This window comes from Heterodontus francisci, chromosome 29 (assembly GCF_036365525.1).
Source record: "Heterodontus francisci isolate sHetFra1 chromosome 29, sHetFra1.hap1, whole genome shotgun sequence".
Lineage (NCBI taxonomy): Eukaryota > Metazoa > Chordata > Chondrichthyes > Heterodontiformes > Heterodontidae > Heterodontus > Heterodontus francisci.
The window spans coordinates 13358683-13378345 of NC_090399.1; the positions used below are offsets into that span (position 1 = coordinate 13358683).

At 46.7% G+C, this 19663-nt stretch overlaps 1 protein-coding gene across 2 annotated transcripts; it reads right to left on the reverse strand.

The window, feature by feature from the left end:
- Nucleotides 1-1358: 1358 nt before the first annotated feature.
- On the reverse strand, nt 1359-17587 carry LOC137345938 (suppressor APC domain-containing protein 2-like). 2 transcript variants are annotated; one of them, XM_068009184.1, is made up of 5 exons: nt 17538-17587; nt 11437-11583; nt 9661-9762; nt 7702-7824; nt 1359-4399 (listed from the first exon to the last, which is right to left on the reverse strand). In XM_068009184.1, the coding sequence occupies exons 2-5, from the start codon at nt 11572-11574 to the stop codon at nt 4271-4273; spliced, it is 492 nt and encodes a 163-aa protein (XP_067865285.1). In that variant the 5' UTR covers nt 11575-11583; nt 17538-17587; the 3' UTR covers nt 1359-4270. The 2 variants fall into 2 exon arrangements, with proteins under 2 accessions (XP_067865285.1, XP_067865284.1); XM_068009183.1 differs by lacking the exon at nt 17538-17587 and adding an exon at nt 17136-17490 and having other exon boundaries at nt 1360-4399.
- Nucleotides 17588-19663: the final 2076 nt, after the last annotated feature.

The following is a 19663-nucleotide window of genomic DNA, read 5'->3' on the forward strand; positions in this document are numbered from 1 at the left end:
AACAATATGTTAATAGTGTGTTGAAAGACAAAGCATTAGTACAGATAGGGTGTTAACGGACTGAAGATTGAACAGCAGCGAGTACAAACATGAAAAAAAACAGTGGGTAAGCAAACTGAACAAACTATGAAATGAAATAAACTTAAAAAGAAATTTGTAAAAAATGTTAAAAGAAAAAAATAACTAAAAATAAAGCCACCCCGCCCCCCCCCCCCCCCCCCCACCCATTTTACCTTTATTTTTAGTTATTTTTTCTTTTTTCCTTGGGCCGAGAGTGGGGGAAGTATTTGACCAGATATTTTTAACCAGACAGAGACCTTTTGGGGAGGGGTTATTTTAGCTCATGGACAATTATCAAGGCATCTTGTGATACCAATAATTAATGAGCATCATTCCATGAACATAAATAGTTTTGATAGGGGCAATAAGGAGTAAACTGTTTCCAGTGGCTGAAGAGTCAGTAATCACAGGAGACCGATCTGAGGAGATTGGCAAAAAAAACTGGAGGTGACCAGTGGAAACATATTTTTGAAACACCCAGTCGTGATCTGGTTTGCACTGCCGGGAAGCGCGCTGGAAACAGATTCAATAGTTACTTTCAAAAGGGGTAAATACTCCAGGGGGGGGGGGGGGGGGGTAAAATGAACAAGCTGTGCAGAAGAGCAGGGGAATGGGACTGATTGGATAGCTCTATAAAAGAGTCAGCACAAGCACAATGGGCTGAATGGCCTACATCTGGTGGATTGGGACAGCATGAAATCTGGCGTGTCTGACCCACTGCCCACCCAGTACCAGAGGTTGGGGGAAGGACTGTGTCTGACCCACAGCCCTGCCCAGTCCCAGAGGGGGGAAAGGACAGAGTCTGCCCCACCCAGTCCCAGAGGGGGGAAAGGACAGAGTCTGACCCACTGCACCACCCAGTCCCAGAGGGGGAAAGGACAGTGTCTGACCCACTGCACCACCCAGTACCAGAGGGGGAAAGGACAGTGTCTGACCCACTGCACCACCCAGTACGAGGGGGAAAGGACAGTGACCCACTGCCCCACTCAGTCCCAGAGGGGGAAAGGACAATGTTGCATTGCCAAGCGTGGGCATCCTCAACTAGGTAAGCAAACTAATGGCCAGTTACTAATTTCAGAGCTTTTGTGAACGTGTGAAGGAACAGCTGTTAGTTGAATAGGTCATGTGTTCATTTGCATCCACGATTCCCGGAGTCTAAAAGAGCATTCGTTTCCAGGACAACCAGAAGTGGAACTGTAATGAACCAGAACAAGTCTTTGCATCCCAAGCAGTCACAACTGCTTGTTATCACAACGGGTATTTATTATTACTACAATATGTGTTTTTTACAAACAATGATGTATTCATGCCAGAAATACATAATCTATAATTATCTCATTGTTAACAAAAATATCTAAATCCCTTTTTATAGATCTGGGGACAAACGTCTGTGGGAAATAAAGATAACCTAGTTTTGCCTGAATGATGTAAAAACAATAATCTCTTAAATGTTAGAAGTACATTTTGAGTTGCTTTGCTTGTTAAAATAATTGTAGTTATAGAAATCCTTTCATAATCTCTTTAAAAGGGCAGTATTTATATAAGGCAATGTATTGGAGAGGGAGTGTGAGAGAGGGCGGGACCAGCCATAAAAGGCTTGGGAAACAGATGGGGTTTGTGGATAAGTGCCCTAGCGTTCTGCTCTGTAAACCACAGACTGTAAATCTGGCTGCACTATGACTGTCAGCTGCTATTTTCTTTTTGTTTAACCATTTGCTTCCTGCCTGTCGGCACTCGATCCTGGCTGGGGTACAGTTCGAGCTTTTGAATGAGTGCCGCATTGTCAGAGGTGCCGTCTTTCGGATGAGGCGTTAAACCGAGGGTCCCGCTGTCTGCTTGCTCAGCTGAATGTAAAATATCCACTGGTTGCTATTTGGCAGAGGAGCTCTGCCCAGTGTCCAGGCCACTATCACACACCGGCTAACGGCACTCACCTATTCCCCTGTCCTTTTGTGTATGTGTGTGTGTGAGCAGGAGGCAGTTTTAGAGCCTCCGGATTGCAAGGTGAAGCACTGTCCGGTGTGGACTGCTGACATCGGCATGGACCATGACACAGGAACAGCAAGGGGGCTGTAATCAGAGAGAATCAAAGCGTCACACAGCATGTGAGGATGCCGCTTGGCCCATCGTTGCTGTGCTAGCTCTCTGGTTCCACTCATTTAGTTCCACTCACCTGCTCTTTCCCTATCCCCTGGTAATTACTTTCCCTTCTAATATTTATCAAATCCCCTTTTGAAAGTTACTATTGAATCTGCTTCCACTCTCCTTTCAGGCAGTGCGTTCTAGATAATGACAACTCGCTGCATTAAAAAAATGTTCACCTCACTGCTTCTTTTCCCGATCACCTTTAATCTGTGTCCTCTAGTTACTGACCCTCCTGCCACTGCAAATAGTCTCTCCCTAGCTAATCTTATCAAAACCCTTCATAATTTTGAACACCTCCATCGAACATCCCCTTAACCTTCTCTGCTCTAAGGAGAACAAGCCAGTTTCTGCACATCACTGAGGTCCCTCAATCCTGGTGCCAGTCGAAGTAAATCTCCTTTGCCCACAGTCCAAACCCTTCCTAAAGTGTGGGTGCCCAGAAATGGACACAATACTCCAGCGGCCCGTGAGCAGGTGAGGCTACGTGACCCTTGGAAACAACATGCCTGGCACTGCTTTCCCAATCTTGTACCTCAGCCATTGGAGGAGCAATTTTCATCTAACCCACCCGTTGGGAAACTGATAACAGGTTTGCAATGCTGGTTTCACATTTTATTTTCCATTAAAAGTCAGTGAATAATATTAAACGCTGTTCCACCAGATCCTGCGGCATTCCTGTCCAGCAAGTTAGGTTAAAGTTGCACGCCCCTCTCCCATCCCAAATCACCAAGAAAGAAGTCTACAATCAGTCCCACATAGAAAAACAGGGATCTTTATTAAAGCAGCCATCTTAAAGAAGAGTGTGATACATGCACAGCTGAGGCAGTACTGCATTTGGGATATCCTGAATCACTCCATGTCCCTAAATCTCTGGAAAGTCACTATATCTGTTCAGTAATCCATGTCTGGGTGCGTGTCCATTATTAACTATGGCTTTAAACTCTGCAACTGCAAGCCACAGAGAGCTTGGAAGCAGCCAGGACATCATGAAGCTCAATTCTGTGATTTTATGAATGGGGACCTTTCCTATAATCCATGGTCACCGTTTATGATGTCAGTGGGTGGGGCCTGTAACGAAATTGCCCTTAGGGATTGTGGTGAAATTGCCACAATCTAAGCCCTCGTCCCTCCCTAACTTCCTCAGGCCCTTCAACCTTCCAGGAACTCTGCACTCCTCCAATTCTGGCTTCTAGCAAATCCCCCAGTTCGTTCACTCCACCACTGGCAGCTGTGCCTTCAGCTGCCTAGACCTTTGAGCACTGGAATTCCCTCCCTGAACCTCTCTGCTTCTTTACCTCATTTTCCTCCTTTAAGACTCTCCTTAAAACTTATCTCTTTGACCAAGCTGTGTCACCCATCCTAATATCTCCTTAAGTGGCTCCATGTCTGAATTTCTTCTGATTGGGCACTTGCAAAATCGATGAGACGTGTCCCATTTCGGAAGTGTTCTGCTGGCTCTGCACTACATCACCACCCCGCATGTTTGGAAGCAGCTGTGTTTTTTTTTCTTTCTCTCTATTCTGCACTTAATACACTTCAGTTATGTGGATAGATTGGAGCAGCTGGGACTGGTCTCCTCAAAGAAGAAAAAAATTAAAAGGAGATTTGATAGAGGTGTTCAAAATCATGAGGGCTCTGGACAGTATCGATAGGGAGAAACTGTTGCTATTGACGGACAGGTTGAGAGTCAGAGGACACCGATTTAAAGTGAATGGCAAAAAAAGCAGCAGGGACGTGAGGAAAAACTTTTTTTTTAACGCAGCAAGTGGTTGGGATCTGGATTGCACTGCCTGAGAATGTGGTGGAGACAGATACAATCGTGGCTTTCAAAAGAGAATTGGACAATTATCTGAGGAGAAAAGGTTTGCAAGGCTACGGGGAAAGGAAGATGCAGAGAGCCAGCACGGACACGATGGGCCGAATGTCCTCCTGTGCTGTAACCATTCTGTGATAAAACTTCCAACGTATAATATGCCAGACAGACATTTATAGCATGAGGCATGGAGAGCTGGAAAAAACCAGGGCAATCCTGGCCCCATTGGTGTTAACCAGTGCCTCGAGCCGTCTAGACAAAGATGGAGTTGTTCCAGCTGGACTGAGCGTGGCTTTGGAACTGGGCGTCCAGGAGCTGTTTGATGAGGACCGCCTTCTCCTGCTCCAGCTGCATGATCCACTGGCTTTTCTTCGACACCTCCTGTTGAAGAGAAACCCAGTCAGCATCATAGTCCATTTGTATTTCCATATCACAATGTAACCAGATGAGCAGGCAGGTTTAGCTGCAGTCCTGCAACGTACCAGCAGTGGAATGCAGAATCACGCAGCACAGAACAAGGGCCATTCGGCCCATCGTGCCTGTGCCAGCTCTTTGAAAGACCTATCCAATTAGTCCCTTTCCCCCATTGCCCTGCATTTTTGTGTCCTTCTCAAATCTATCTCCAATTCCCTTTTGAAAGTTACTATTGAATCTGCTTCCCTTTCAGGCAGTGCATTCCAGTGCCACATGAGTGTCGATAACCAGAGGACACAGAGTTAAGATAATTGGCCAAAGAACTGGTTGGGGGGGGGGAAGAGGGGGAGGGAGGAGATGAGGAGAATTTTGTCTTTAATGCAGTGTGTCATTATGACCTGGAATGCATTTGAACCAAAAGATTTGTGGATGAATCCCAGGATTATTACGTAATCCAAGTTTTGCTAATGACACCAAGATTCATGGTGCAGTAAGTAGCGCAGACAGGAGCATAAAATTACAAAGAGACATCGATAGATTAAGTGAGCAGGGGAAATGGTGGCAGATGGATTTTAAAACAGGTTAAGTGTGAGGTTATCCATTTTGATCCAAAAAGATAGATCTGAGTATCATTTAAATGGTGCAAAGCTAGGAACAGTGGAGGTCCAAAGAGATAAAATTAGCCTTTATGACGAGAAGGCTAGAATGTAAAGTTATACAAAGCCTTTGTTAGATCACATTTGGCTATCATATTTTAGAACTTAATACATTGGCCTCAGAAGAAGGGCAGCACAGAGTCACCAGAATGTTAACAGGCCTCCAAGGGTTAGATTACAAAGAGAGTTTTTTTATTTGTTCATGGGATGTGATCATCACTGACGAAGCCAGTGCCCATCCCTTAGCTGCCTTCTTGAACCGCTGCAGTCCATGTGAGGTAGGTACATCCACAGTGCTGTTAGGAAGGGAGTTCCAGGATTTTGACCCAGCAACAGTGAAGGAACGGCGATATAGTTCCAAGTTAGGATGGTGTGTGACTTGGAGGGGAACTTGCAGGTGGTGGTGTTCCTATGCATTTGCTGCCCTTGTCCTTCTAGGTGGTAGAGGTCACGGGTTTGGAAGGTGATGTCGAAGGAGCCTTGGTGCATTGCCGTAGTGCATCTTGAAGATGATACACACTGCTGCCACTGTGCGTCGGTGGTGGAGGGAGTGAATGGTGGAAGGAGTGAATGGTGAAGGTAGTGGATGGAGTGCCGATTACATAAACTAGGCTTGTATTCTGTGGAATATAGATGGTTTAGGGGAGACTTGATGGAGAGTTGTAGGATTTTGAGAGGAATTGCTAGGATAGATGGAGAGGAACTTTTTACGCTAGTGTGGGAGTCTAGGACAGAGTGACACAGCCTTAAAATCAGAGCCAGGCCATTCGGGAGAGAATTTAGGAAACACTTCTTCACACAAAGAGCGGTAGAAATGTGGAACTCTCTCCCACAAAAAGCAGTAGATGCCAGCTCAATTAAAATTTTCAAATCTGAGATCGATCGATTTTTGTTAGCCAAGAGTTAAGAGGTACGGAACCAAGGTGGGTGAATGGAGTTAGGTTACAACCAGCCTTGATCTCATTGAATGACGGAACAGGCTCGAGGGGCTGAATGGGCTCCTCCTGTCCCTGTGTAGCCCTTGAACTTTCTGATGTATCGAGATGTCAAGAACTAATGGCTGGCACAACTGCTACTTAATGGCTGGCAAGATCATCCAACTCGGCGGTACCTTAATGAGCCTGTGTCTGTCTAGCCTAAGAAATAGGAGCAGGAGTAGACCATATGGCCTGTCGAGCCTGCTCCACCATTCAATACAATTGTAGCTAATCTTCTGCCTCAACTTCACTTTCTTCCCCACTCCCTATATCTTTTGATTCCCCGAGAGATCAAAAGTTTGTCTATCCCAGCTCTAAATATGTTCAATGACGGAGCATCCACAACCCTCTGGAGTAGAGAATTCCAAAGATTCACAACTCTTTGAGTGAAGAAATTTCTCCTCATCTCAGTCCTAAATGATCAGCCCCTTATCCTGAAACGGTGCCCCTTTGGTCTAGATTCCCCAGCCAAGGGAAACAACCTCTCAATATCTAGCCAGTCAAGCCCCTTTAGAATCTTGAACGTTTCAATGCGATCACTCTCATTCTTCTAAACTCCAGAAAACATAGACCCAATTTACTCATCCTCTCATCCCAGAAACCAATCTAGTGAACCTTCACTGTACTGCCTCCAGTGCAAGTATATCCTTCCTTAAGTACGGAGATCAAAATTGCACATAGTTTTCCAGGTGCGATCTCACCAAAGCCCTGTACAATTGTAACAAAACTTATTTATTCCTGTACTCCAATCCCTTTGCAATAAATGACAACATGCCATTTGCTTCTCAATGCACCTGCACACTAACTTTTTGTGTTCCTTGTACAAGCCTTCTGAACATCAACATTTACAAGTTTCACACCTTAAAAAAATATTCTGCTTTACTATTCTTATAACCAAAGTGAATAACTTCACACTTCCCCACATTATACTCCATCTGTCACCTTGTTGCCCATTCTCTTACTCTGCCTATACTTCTTTGCAACCTCTCTGTGTCCTCCTCACAGCTTGCATTCCCACCTAGTTTTGTATCACCAGCAAACTTAGTTACATTACTATTTGACTCTTGATCGAAGTCATTTATATCGATTGTAGCTGAGGCCCCAGCACTGATCCTTGTAGCACTCCACTAGTCACAGCCTGCCAACTTAAAAATGCCCCATTAATCACAACTCTCTGCTTCCTGTCTGTTAACCAATCCTCTATCCATGCTAATTGATCACCCCCAACTCCATGAGCCCTATCTTGTTATTAACCTTTAGTGTGGCACCATATCGAATGCCATTAGGAAATCCAAGTATACTACATCTACTGGTTCCCCTTTATCCACTCTACTAGTTACAACCTCAAAAAACTCTAAATTGTGCAAACAGGATTTCCCTTTCGTAAAACCATGTTGACTTGTTCTAATCATACTATGTTTTTCTAAGTGCATTATTAAGACTTCCTCAATAATAGATTCCAGCCTGTGTGATTTAACACCAGACTGGACAGTACCTTGTTCAAACTGACCTTCATCAATGAAAAGTAGCCATTGGCCCTTCCTGTTCCAAACTGACCCATAACCTCTGTCCACGTCTCTAATGCTAGTTGTTTGTTTTGTGATATTAATGACAAAAGTCCGTAGATAATTTATACCTTGGTCAGCAAATAATTTTGTTGTTTAAGTGCGTCCACGGTCTGCTGCTGGAACCTCCTATCCTTCCCTCTTGACAGATGTTGAGCGTCAAGCTGCTCAGTACGGTGGTGCGGTAGCAGTATCTGGAACAAGCAGTGACTCTTCAGGTGACAAGTAGCCAACCAGAGGTTTGTAATTTACAATTTTAATTCATTTAATGTTTTATTTAAACAGTTCTTCCCACTTTCATAACTGACTGAGCACAAGACTGACTGATTAAAGAATGAGGCCCATTTGGGGCTAAGGTGAGGGACATAATCTTTTTGATTTGTTCATGGGATGTAGGCATCGCTGGTTAGGCCAGAATTTATTGTCTATCCCCAATTGCCTTTGCACTGAGTGGCTTGCTAGGCCATTTCAGAAGGCATTTAAGAGTTAGCCACATTGCTGTGGGGATCTGGAGTCCCATGTAGGCCAGACCAGGTAAGGACAGCAGATTTCCTCCCCTAAAGGACATTAGTGAACCAGATGGGCTTTTACAACAAACAACAATGGTTTCATGGCCACTAGCTTTTTTTTAATTCCAGATTAATTGAATTCAAATTTCACTATCTGCTGCAGTGGGATTCAAACCCATGCCCCCAGAGCACTGGCCTGGGTCTCTGCATTACTAGTCTAGTGACAATACCACTACGCCACCACCTCACCACAGCTTGAAACAATATTCCTCATCTTCCCCGTCCCAGTCGCTTTTCATTGGGTGGCATGGAAACGCATCACAGTGAATCAACTGGTTCCCGCTACTTTCTTGTAAACTGTCCCAACGTAATTAAGTAAAGAAAATTTACCTTTCATGCCCTCAGGACATCCCGAAGCGCTTTACAACCAATGAAATACTTTGAAGTGTTGTCACCAGCGAAAAGTAGAAAACGTGGCAGCTAATTTGAGCACAGCAATGAGATAATGACCGGATAATCTGTTTTATTGATGTTGCTAGAGGGATAAGTATTAGCCGGGGAGTATTCCCCTGTTCTTCGTAATAGGGCTGTAGGATCTTTGAGGTCCAGCTGCGAGGACAGTTGGGGCCTTAGGTTTAATGTCTCACCCAAAAGATAGCACCTCCAACAATTCAATACTCCCTCTGTACTGCACTAAATAGTGTTCTCATTAATAATGCAAGTGAATGCGCGGTGACAGATAATATAATGTCTGTGACTCTCAACCATGACACTGTCTTCCATTATTTTTAATCTTTCCTGAACAGCAAAAACAGATTAGACTATTGGATCAAGTTAATACTGAAAGCCACCTGGACGTAGCAGAGGGGATTAACATGAACAGATGTCTGGCAGCTCAATGCTCCCCTCTTGGTGTCTCTGCACAGTTATGTAGCAGCCCAGCACTGCAACAATTTCCAGGCGCAAGCCTATATTCCAGAGGTCTGGGAGCCTCAGAATGAATCCATATTCCCTGTCTCAATCCTCGCCCTGCAATAAACACAGTGTTAGCCATTGCTCAGTGGCTAGCAGGCTTGTCTCTGAATTATAACATTGTGGGTTCAAGTCCCATTCCAGGGACTTGCAACAAAACCCAGGCTGACACTCCATTGAAGGGCTGAAGGAGTGCAGCACTGTTGGAGATGTCTTTTGGATGAGATATTTAGCTGAGGCCCTGCCTGGCTTCCCAGGCAGATGTGAAAGATCCCATTGTACTATTTTGGAGAAGAGCAGAGCAGTTATCCCAGGTCTCCTGGCCAATATTCTGCCCTAGCCGACATCACTGAAACAGACGATCATTATTACAATTTTGCACAATTTTTTTTGCTGCCTTTCCTACATTGAAACTGTGTCGACACTTCAAAAGTACTTCATTGGCTGTAAAGCACTTTGGCACATCCTGAGGTTGTGAAAGGCGCTATATAAACGCAATTTCTTTCTTCCCTTAAGCTGGAATAACGGAACCAATGGCAAGAAACTGACCCTCTCTGCACAGGAAATGAAATCACAGAGGCAGTAGTTGATGTGCTGGATCTTATCTTGAAGAAGAGAGGCACGGTTTGGGACAGACTTGGAAGCAGTGTCCTAAGAGAAGGGGTGAGAAAAGTTACAGATAAAAATAAGGAGTGTGAATATTCAGATGTTAGCTTTCATATCCTAACTCTCATTTCTCTCTCCTCTTCTCTTGTAGTTGTTGATCGTTTACTGCTGATGGTGAAATCTTTCCCAAGATCCTCATATAAAACACCATTTAGGATCATGTAGGATCTGTGAGAATGGGGCCTTATGTCCTGGCACATCCCGAGACCAAATTCCTCACCATCAACCTGGAGTTTTCCGATCATTAAAAGTCCCTGAATCACAACATCCCAGCTGCTAAGGGCCCCTCTCATAAAACCGTGGAAATTTACTGCACAGGAGGAGGAATTTTGGTGGATCATATCTGTACCAGCTCTTTGCTCGATCAATCCAAAACTAATCCCACTGCCCCGCTCTCTCTCCCCAGAGACTTGTTTCCTAGCTCTACTCCAAATATTTATCCAATTCTCCGTTAAAAGCTCACTGCGGCAAAGCATTCCGTGCACCAACAACCCTCTGCGTACAACGACCCACTCTCTTAGTGACCACGGGGCAGGATGTAAAACAAGTGTCATACCCGGTTATGTCAGTTTCTCGATCGGTGGGTTAGGTGAAAAATTACCCCCACTCTATCCCTATTCACTTCAAAGTCACAGAGTCCATAACGACACAAAAGGAGGCCATTCAGCCCATCGGGTCCATGCCGCCTGTCCGTGGTGCAATCCAGTCAGTCCCAGTCCCCCGCTCGATCCCCGTGTCCCTGCAAGTTTATTTCCTTCAAGTGGTCATCCAATTTCCTTTGGAAGTCATTGATCGTCTCCGCTTCCACCACCCTCATGGGCAGCGAGTTCCAGGTCATTACCACCCGCTGCATGAAAAAATTCTACCTCATATTCCCCCTGCATCTCTTGCCCAAAACCTTCAATCTGTGCCCCCTAGTCCTTGTACCATTAGTTAACTTATCTAAGCCTGTCATGTTCTTGTACACTTCTATTAGCCCTTCTAATGTATATATTCCATCTCCTTCTTAGCCTCCAGTCCCTATATAAGAACGGAAGAGATAGGAACAGCGGAAGACCATACGGCCCCTCAAGCCTGCGCAGCCATTAAATAAAATCATTTTCTTTTATTCATTCAAGGGATGTGGGCGTCACTGGCAAGGCCAGCATTTATTGCCCATCTATAATTGCCGGAGAAGGTGGTGGTGAGCTGCCTTAGAATGGTTACAACGTAGAAGGAGGCCATTCAGCCCATCGTGTCCATGCCGGCTCCCTGCAAGAGCGACTCAGCTAGTCCCACTCACCCGCCTTTTCCCTTGTAACCCTGCAATGCAGTCCATGTAATGTAGGTACACACACGTGCTGTTGCAGAGGGAGCTCCAGGATTTGGACCCAGCAACACTGAAGGACTGGTGATAGAGTTCCAATGCAGGATGGTGCATGTGACCTGGAGGGGAACTTTCAGGTAGTGGTGTTCACACATGAGTGCCGCCCTTGCCTTTCTAGGTGGTAGAAGTTGTAGGTCGGGGAGATCGTGCCTCTATCTCAACTCCACTTTGCCATTTTATCCCCATATCTCTTGATTCCCATAGTATCGCAGGTCTCTCCTCCTAACTGGATAGTTGGTAATTCATCCTCCCAAAAACAGAAGCCAAATCTAACGTTTCCATACGGTGCTCACATTATCTCCCAAACTCTTGCTGCTGTGTCTCAGCCTCTGGTGTACGCCGTGGATTTCCTGGTGGTACCAGTCCCGTGCCCGCTCCACCATCTCCAGCCCATGCCACAGGGCATCGCGCTGCTGCTCCAGCTCCTTCATCCGCTTCAGCTGAAAGACAAGCCAGCTTTACAAGAACACACATTAACTCTCGTGGATCACGTCTCACGGGATTGAAATAACTCAGTGTGTTGCAGTCCCCTACCATTTATTGAGAGGGGGGGGGAAAGGGGGTCTTGTGTACGTGCGGACGCAATTGGCCCCCTATACGCAATGTCCGCTTATAAAGTGGTTGCGCTGTGGGAACCTGGTCATTGCTGAGGTGCCTGAGGGTCTCTGACATCGTGTGACGGGTTGCATTGCTATAACAGTACAGGAAGGAGCCAAAGGCAATTGAAGATGGCAGGAGCCTCACCAGAGCCCTGCTAACTCTGCGGTAAAGTGCCACAGAGAAATTCCTTCCCCCCGCCCCCATTCTAACCCCAGATTTGCCCCAAAAGAACTCATTGCATTCCATAACACTCCAGGTTGCCTAAGTTTTGAGGGCATCAGTGGGTCAGCAATATAACTCAGAATAAGACCACTGTAGGAATTTAAGAGGCAACTTTAACTTCCCCTTGTATGTGTGGGATGGGGGAGAGTTTAGGGAGTAAACTATTAAATTTGGGCAATGGTGTAAAATGGGCAAAATTGAATTAGCCGTCCATTATATGCCCTGCCCAATATATCCCCTTCTATTGAATTCAACAGCAAGGAAATTTAGCTGTGTGTATACTGGGCAAGACCATTCGATATTGCCCTTTACAAACCATCACACACACACCTCCTTTTGCCCCACCGTTGGCAGTCATCCTTTCATCTGCCTGGGCTCCAAGCTCTGGAATTTCCTCTCTAAACCTCTCGCCTTGCTACCTTCCTCTACTCCCTTAGGAGGCTTCTTAAAACCTACCTCTTCAGCCAAGTTTCAGTCACCTGTTCTAATATCTCCTTATGAGGGCTCGGTGTCAATATGTGTCCAATAATGTTCCAGTGAAGCAGCTTGGGACATTTTACTATATTGAAGGCACTATATAAATGCAAGTTGCTGCTGTTAAAATTACCACTGTGGCGCATTGATTAAAGCGCAAAATTCCACCGTGCGCTTTTGTAAACGAAGCAAGATAACGACTCTGAAGGTCGTTGGATCAATACCCACTCCAGAGACTTGAGCCTATAATCCAGGCTTACATTCCCACTTCCAGTACAGAGGGAGCACTGCACTGTCAGAGGTGCTGTCTCTTGGTTGAGACGTTAAACTGATGCCCTGTCTGCCCACTTCGGTGTCCTATTTTGAAGAAGAGCGGGGCGTTTTCCCCAGCACCCTGGCCAATGTTTTAATCTGTCAACCAACATCCCTAAAAACAACAAATTACATTTATATAGCGCCTTTAACATGATGAAAATGTCCCAAGGCAGGAGCTTCATAAAACAAAGTATGACATTAAGCCACCAAAGGAGATATTAGGTCAGATGACCAAAAGCTTGGTCAAAGAGGTAGGTTTTTAGGAGGGAAGTGAGGTGGAGAGGTGTAGGGAAGATATTCCAGAGCTTGGGGCCGAGGCAACTGTGGAGCAATTAAAATCAGGGATGCACAACAGGTCAGAATTAGAGGAGCACAGATATCTCAGAGGGTTGTGGGGCTGGAGGAGATTATAGAGATAGGAAAAAACATCACATTGCTGTTTGTGGGAGCTTGCTGTGTGCAGCTGGCTGCAGCTTTTCCTACATTACAACAGTGAATACACATTAAAAAAAACTTCCTTGTCTGTGAAGCATTTTGAGACGTCCTTTCGCCTAATAACAGTATGGCTTTCGTGCAGAGAGATCGACTATTGACATGCTGTTCTCCCTTCGTCAGATACAGGAGAAATGCCGTGAACAACAGATGCCCCTCTACATTGCTTTCATTGATCTCACCAAAGCCTTTGACCTCGTCAGCAGACGTGGTCTCTTCAGACTACTAGAAAAGATCGGATGTCCACCAAAGCTACTAAGTTTCATCACCTCATTCCATGACAATATGAAAGGCACAATTCAACATGGTGGCTCCTCATCAGAGCCCTTTCCTATCCTGAGTGGTGTGAAACAGGGCTGTGTTCTCGCACCCACACTTTTTGGGATTTTCTTCTCCCTGCTGCTTTCACATGCGTTCAAATCCTCTGAAGAAGGAATTTTCCTCCACACAAGATCAGGGGGCAGGTTGTTCAACCTTGCCCGTCTAAGAGCGAAGTCCAAAGTACGGAAAGTCCTCATCAGAGAACTCCTCTTTGCTGACGATGCTGCTTTAACATCTCACACTGAAGAATGCCTGCAGAGTCTCATCGACAGGTTTGCGTCTGCCTGCAATGAATTTGGCCTAACCATCAGCCTCAAGAAAACAAACATCATGGGGCAGGATGTCAGAAATGCTCCATCCATCAATATTGGCGACCACGCTCTGGAAGTGGTTCAAGAGTTCACCTACCTAGGCTCAACTATCACCAGTAACCTGTCTCTAGATGCAGAAATCAACAAGCGCATGGGTAAGGCTTCCACTGCTATGTCCAGACTGGCCAAGAGAGTGTGGGAAAATGGCGCACTGACACGGAACACAAAAGTCCGAGTGTATCAGGCCTGTGTCCTCAGTACCTTGCTCTACGGCAGCGAGGCCTGGACAACGTATGCCAGCCAAGAGCGACGTCTCAATTCATTCCATCTTCGCTGCCTTCGGAGAATACTTGGCATCAGGTGGCAGGACTATATCTCCAACACAGAAGTCCTTGAAGCGGCCAACACCCCCAGCTTATACACACTACTGAGTCAGCGGCGCTTGAGATGGCTTGGCCATGTGAGCCGCATGGAAGATGGCAGGATCCCCAAAGACACATTGTACAGCGAGCTCGCCACTGGTATCAGACCCACCGGCCGTCCATGTCTCCGTTATAAAGACGTCTGCAAACGCGACATGAAATCGTGTGACATTGATCACAAGTCGTGGGAGTCAGTTGCCAGCATTCGCCAGAGCTGGCGGGCAGCCATAAAGACAGGGCTAAATTGTGGCGAGTCGAAGAGACTTAGTAGTTGGCAGGAAAAAAGACAGAGGCGCAAGGGGAGAGCCAACTGTGCAACAGCCCCAACAAACAAATTTCTCTGCAGCACCTGTGGAAGAGCCTGTCACTCCAGAATTGGCCTTTATAGCCACTCCAGGCGCTGCTTCACAAACCACTGACCACCTCCAGGCGCGTATCCATTGTCTCTCGAGATAAGGAGGCCCAAAAGAAAAAGAAAAAAAGAAAGAAGTAAGAATGCTGCTCAGTTTACATTACAGATGCTTCTAGGCAGAGTAATAAGACTGTGGGTGAAACACTGGATAGGTGGAAGGCTTAGTTACACCATGTACAACAGTGTAAAAAAAGCCCTTTTAACTCATATTTCTACGCATTGTCTCTTATTACAGTTTGAAATGTTTCTTCTCACTGCAGTTCCAGGGGTCTCGTGACTCATCTATTTGTAGCACCTGTTTGATGTGGTGCTTGAAACGTCTTTCTTGCACTAACATTGTTTGTTACAAAGGATCTCATTGAAAGGAGTGCAGTCACTGGAGAACCCCTGTATCTCTCGAACAAGCAAGCGAAACCCAGTTGAATTTGGGTCCGACAGTAGTTATTGCTGGGGAGATTAACTTTTACAAACACAGATGAGTGTTTTGGGAGACTGTGCAAAACAACTTGGGTGTCGTGGGCCTCAATTTGAAGCATAGGAACATATAGGAAGAGAAAGAGGCCATTCAGCCCATCAAGCCTGTTCTATCGTTCATTCATGGCTGATCGGCATGTTTAGTTTAGTTTAGTTTAGAGATACAGCACTGAAACAGGCCCTTCAGCCCACCGAGTCTGTGCCGACCATCAACCACCCATTTATACCAATCCTACACTAATCCCATATTCCTACCATATCCCCACCTGTCTCTATGTTTCCCTACCACCTACCTATACTAGGGGCAATTCTTAATGGCCAATTAAACTATCAACCTGCAAGTCTTTGGCATGTGGGAGGAAACCAGAGCACCCGGTGGAAACCCACGCAGACACAGGGAGAACTTGCAAACTCCACACAGACAGTACCCAGAATTGAACCCGGGTCGCTGGAGCTGTGAGTCTGCGGTGCTAACCACTGCGCCGCCCCATCTCAACTCCATTTATCTGCCTTTGCTCCATATCCCTTAATGCCCTTCACGTAACAAAAATCGACCTCAGTCTCGAAATCTTCAATTGATAGTTTTTTTGCGGGAGAGAGCTCCAAATTTTTACCTTTGCGGGAAAGGTGCTTCCCGATTTCACTCCTGAATGGCCTACGTCCAATTTTAACACTGCAGGCCCTTGCTCTCAATTTCAGATCATTTTTAAAGAGGGGAAATCTCAATCTTACGGTCTCTCTTGAAAAGGGATTCTCGGTATCAGGGTCCTCTGTAAAGAGGGAATTTCTGTTATCACCATAAACTGCGATTTACAATTGATGTAATTTAATGATATTGGAGCCTCACTATGTCAGACAGTCTACTTGATAACAAACAGCTGTACCTACACTTCCTTCAAAGACATTTATCCCTCAACCAACATTACTAAAACAGATGATCTGGTCATTATCACAGTGCTGTTACATAAGATATGTACGATCATAAGAAATAGGAGCAGGAGTAGGCCATTCAGCCCCTCATGCCTGATCCGCCATTCAATAAGATCATTGGCTGATCTGATTGTTGCCTTAACTCCACTTTCCCACCTGCCCCCATAACCCTTGACTCCCTTATAGATCAAAAATCTGTTTAACTCAGCCTAGAATCTATTCAATGACCCAGCCTCCACTGCTCTCTGGGGAAGAGAATTCCAAAGATTAATGACCCTCTGAGACAAGAAATTCCTCCTCATTTCTGTCTTAAATGGGAAACCCTTTATTTTTAAACCGTGGGCCCTAGTTCTAGATTCCCCCACAAGGGGAAACATCCTCTCAGCATCTACCCTGTCAAGCCCCCTCAAAATCTTATACATTTCAATAAGATCACCTCTCATTCTTCTAAACTCCAGTGAGTACAGGCCCAACCTGCTCAACCTTTCATCATATGACAACCCCTTCATCCCAGGAATCAGCCTAGTGAACCTTCTCTAAACTGCTTCCAGTGCAAGTATATCCCTCCTAAATGAAGAGACCAAACTGTTGTTGTGTGCAAATTGACTGCTGCGTTTCCTACATTATAACAATGACTACATTTAAAGCACTTTGGCATGGCCTGAGGTGATGAAAGGCGCTAAATAAACGCAAGTCCTTCTTTCTGTATCACCAGGCTATGCTTTGAAGTTATGGGAGGGCGGCAAATTCCAACAAAGTTAACAAATGTGTTTAAACAACAACGATAAAATCTCCAGAGATGATAGCTGGCTTTCCAAACAGCCTTAACTTTACTGAACTGTTTCCTGTAGCAAGAAGGCACAGCACCTTGAAGGAGCACCGAGCTCCCAGTTAGTGGGAGGAGGGGCAGGTACAAAAGCTACCCTCCCAAAAAAAAATAAAGAGGACCGAGATAACTTTCTCCTGTCCAGACTCCGAAGCTGAGCGAAAAAGGGAGGGAAGAGGAATAAAGAACTCACCCACAGGAAGAAACTGGTTGCTTCCAGACTGTTGCGTAGAGGGATGATGAGGAGAGTGTAGCCAGGTTGCACAGACATGGGGGAAGGTGTGTGTGAAAGGGGTGAAGCTCAGGGCACCCCCACACCCCTTCCCCCTGCCAGACACTCCGTCAGAGGAGATGAGTGCTCAGTAATGTTGGCAAGTGCAAGTGATGAATGACTACGTGTCCCGTCTCCACACACACACACGCCGATGCAGGATAGAGAATCCACAGCAGGACCCAGCTCTTCTCAGCTTTGAACTAATGCCAGAGGATTGAGGCACAGCGAGGGAGAGAGTTACTGCTGCCCCCTCCCTTGCCTCTCGTCAGGAGCCTTGCCTCCTGGACTGCAGCAGGAATGAAAGCAGAGGGGTTGCCCCACCTGTTACTGGAGATAAAATAGGCTCCGGATTAGCCCGAGGCCAAACAGCAGCTTTTATGTTTTTTCCATTTTCAACAATCAACTTTGCTGACTGCAGCAAAGCCTTTTGGCTGTCATGCAGTCCAAACTTTTAACTCTTTCTTGACTCGAATTTGGAGCATTATTTTGTAAAAAAATCTCTTCCCACTCCCCTCCCACCGCCAATTTCTTCTGCATCCTCGACTCCTGCACTGTCGGAGGTGCTGTCTTTCGGACGCGGTGTTAAATCGAGATTCTCGCCTGCCGTCCCACTCGGGTGGGCCAGAAAGGATTCCGCGCCTGTTATTTGGAAGAGGAGCAGGGCAGTTCTCCCCGGTGTCTTGAGAGAATAATTATCCTCTCAACCCAACTGCACTAAAATACAAATGATCTGTTCGGCACCTCACTGCTGCTTGTGGGATCTTGCTGTGCGCAGATTGGCTGCCACATTTCCTACACTGCAACAGTGACCAAACTTCAAGACTACTTCATTGGCTAGAAAGCACTTTGGAACATGTTGAGACTCTGAAAGGTGCTAAATAAATGCAAATGCTTCCCTTCCCTTTGCGCCTTCTTCCCTCTTTTCATTAATTTTCTGGCTCTTGCTGTGCTCCTCAGTCTGCCGCAGACCCTCCCCATCAACCCCCGAACCAAAGTATGATCAGACTTAATGTGGTTGGGGTTAAGTGAAAAAGAATGCAACATGCCAAAGTTAAAAAGATGCATACAATAATTAGGCCGAGAAACAAATAAATGAGTGTTTCTCTCTCTCCCCCCTTTGTAATATCTCTGCTGCACACGCTGTCTCGACCCAACAGGATGGGCAATTAAATTCCACTCACTGGCTTCTTGCTGTGCCATGAGCATCCAGGCACCAGGGGGAATAAGAGAACAAGTCAGAGAAAATCTCCAATTTTCTCCACTTTATTAAAAGAAATGCATCCTTTTTTTTCTTAGTTTCCCAAAGTCTTGTTTCCTGCTGGGGTGCAGTTTGTCCGGCAGTGACTTTTAGACATATTTTTGGGGAGGATGGAAAGCACAGTGTCTGACCCACTGCCCCACCCAATCCCAGAGTGGGGAAAGGACAGTGTCTGACCCACTGCCACGCCCAGTCCCAGAGAGGGAAAGGACAGTGTCTGACCCACTGCCCCGCCCAGTGCCAGAGGGGGAAAGGACAGTGTCTGACCCACTGCCGCACCCAATCCCAGAGGGGGAAAGGACAGTGTCTGACCCACTGCCCCGCCCAGTCCCAGAGAGGAAAAGGACAGTGTCTGACCCACTGCCGCACCCAATCCCAGAGGGGGAAAGGACAGTGTCTGACCCACTGCCCCGCCCAGTCCCAGAGGGGGAAAGGACAGTGTCTGACCCACTGCCGCACCCAATCCCAGAGGGGGAAAGGGCAGTGTCTGACCTACTGCCCCGCCCAGTCCCAGACAGGGAAAGGACAGTGTCTGACCCACTGCCGCACCCAATCCCAGAGGGGGAAAGGACAGTGTCTGACCCACTGCCCCGCCCAGTCCCAGAGAGGAAAAGGACAGTATCTGACCCACTGCCGCACCCATTCCCAGAGGGGGAAAGGACAGTGTCTGACCCACTGCCCCGCCCAGTCCCAGAGGGGGAAAGGACAGTGTCTGACCCACTGCCCCGCCCAGTCCCAGAGGGAGAAAGGGCAGTGTCTGACCCACTGACCCGCCCAGTCCCAGAGGGGGAAAGGACGGTGTCTGACTCACTGCCCCACCCAGTCCCAGAGGGGGAAAGGACGGTGTCTGACCCACTGTCCCACCCAGTCCCAGAGGGGGAAAGGACAGTGTCTGACCCACTGCCGCACCCAGTCTCAGAGGGGGAAAGGATGGTGTCTGACCCATTGTCCCACCCAGTCCCAAGAGTGGGGAAAGGACAGTGTCTGACCCACTGACCCGCCCAGTCCCAGAGGGGGAAATGACAGTGTCTGACCCACTGCCCCGCCCAGTCCTAGAGAGGGAAAGGGCAGTGTCTGACCCACTGACCCGCCCAGTCCCAGAGGGGGAAAGGGCAGTCTGACCCACTGCCCCACCCAGTCCCAGAGGGGGGAAAGGACAGTGTCTGACCCACTGCCCCACCCAGTCCCA

What these genes read in the sequence shown, in the direction of transcription:
- LOC137345938 (XM_068009183.1), bottom strand. Translation starts at nt 17,213, where the DNA reads ATGTCTGTGCAACCTGGCTACACTCTCCTCATCATCCCTCTACGCAAC. An exon ending in CAACCAGTTTCTTCCTGTGG is followed by an intron (nt 11,584 to 17,135) that starts GTGAGTTCTTTA and finishes CTTGTCTTTCAG; the next exon opens with CTGAAGCGGATGAAGGAGCT. An exon ending in AAAATTATTTGCTGACCAAG is followed by an intron (nt 4,400 to 7,701) that starts GTATAAATTATC and finishes TCTCTTCAACAG; the next exon opens with GAGGTGTCGAAGAAAAGCCA.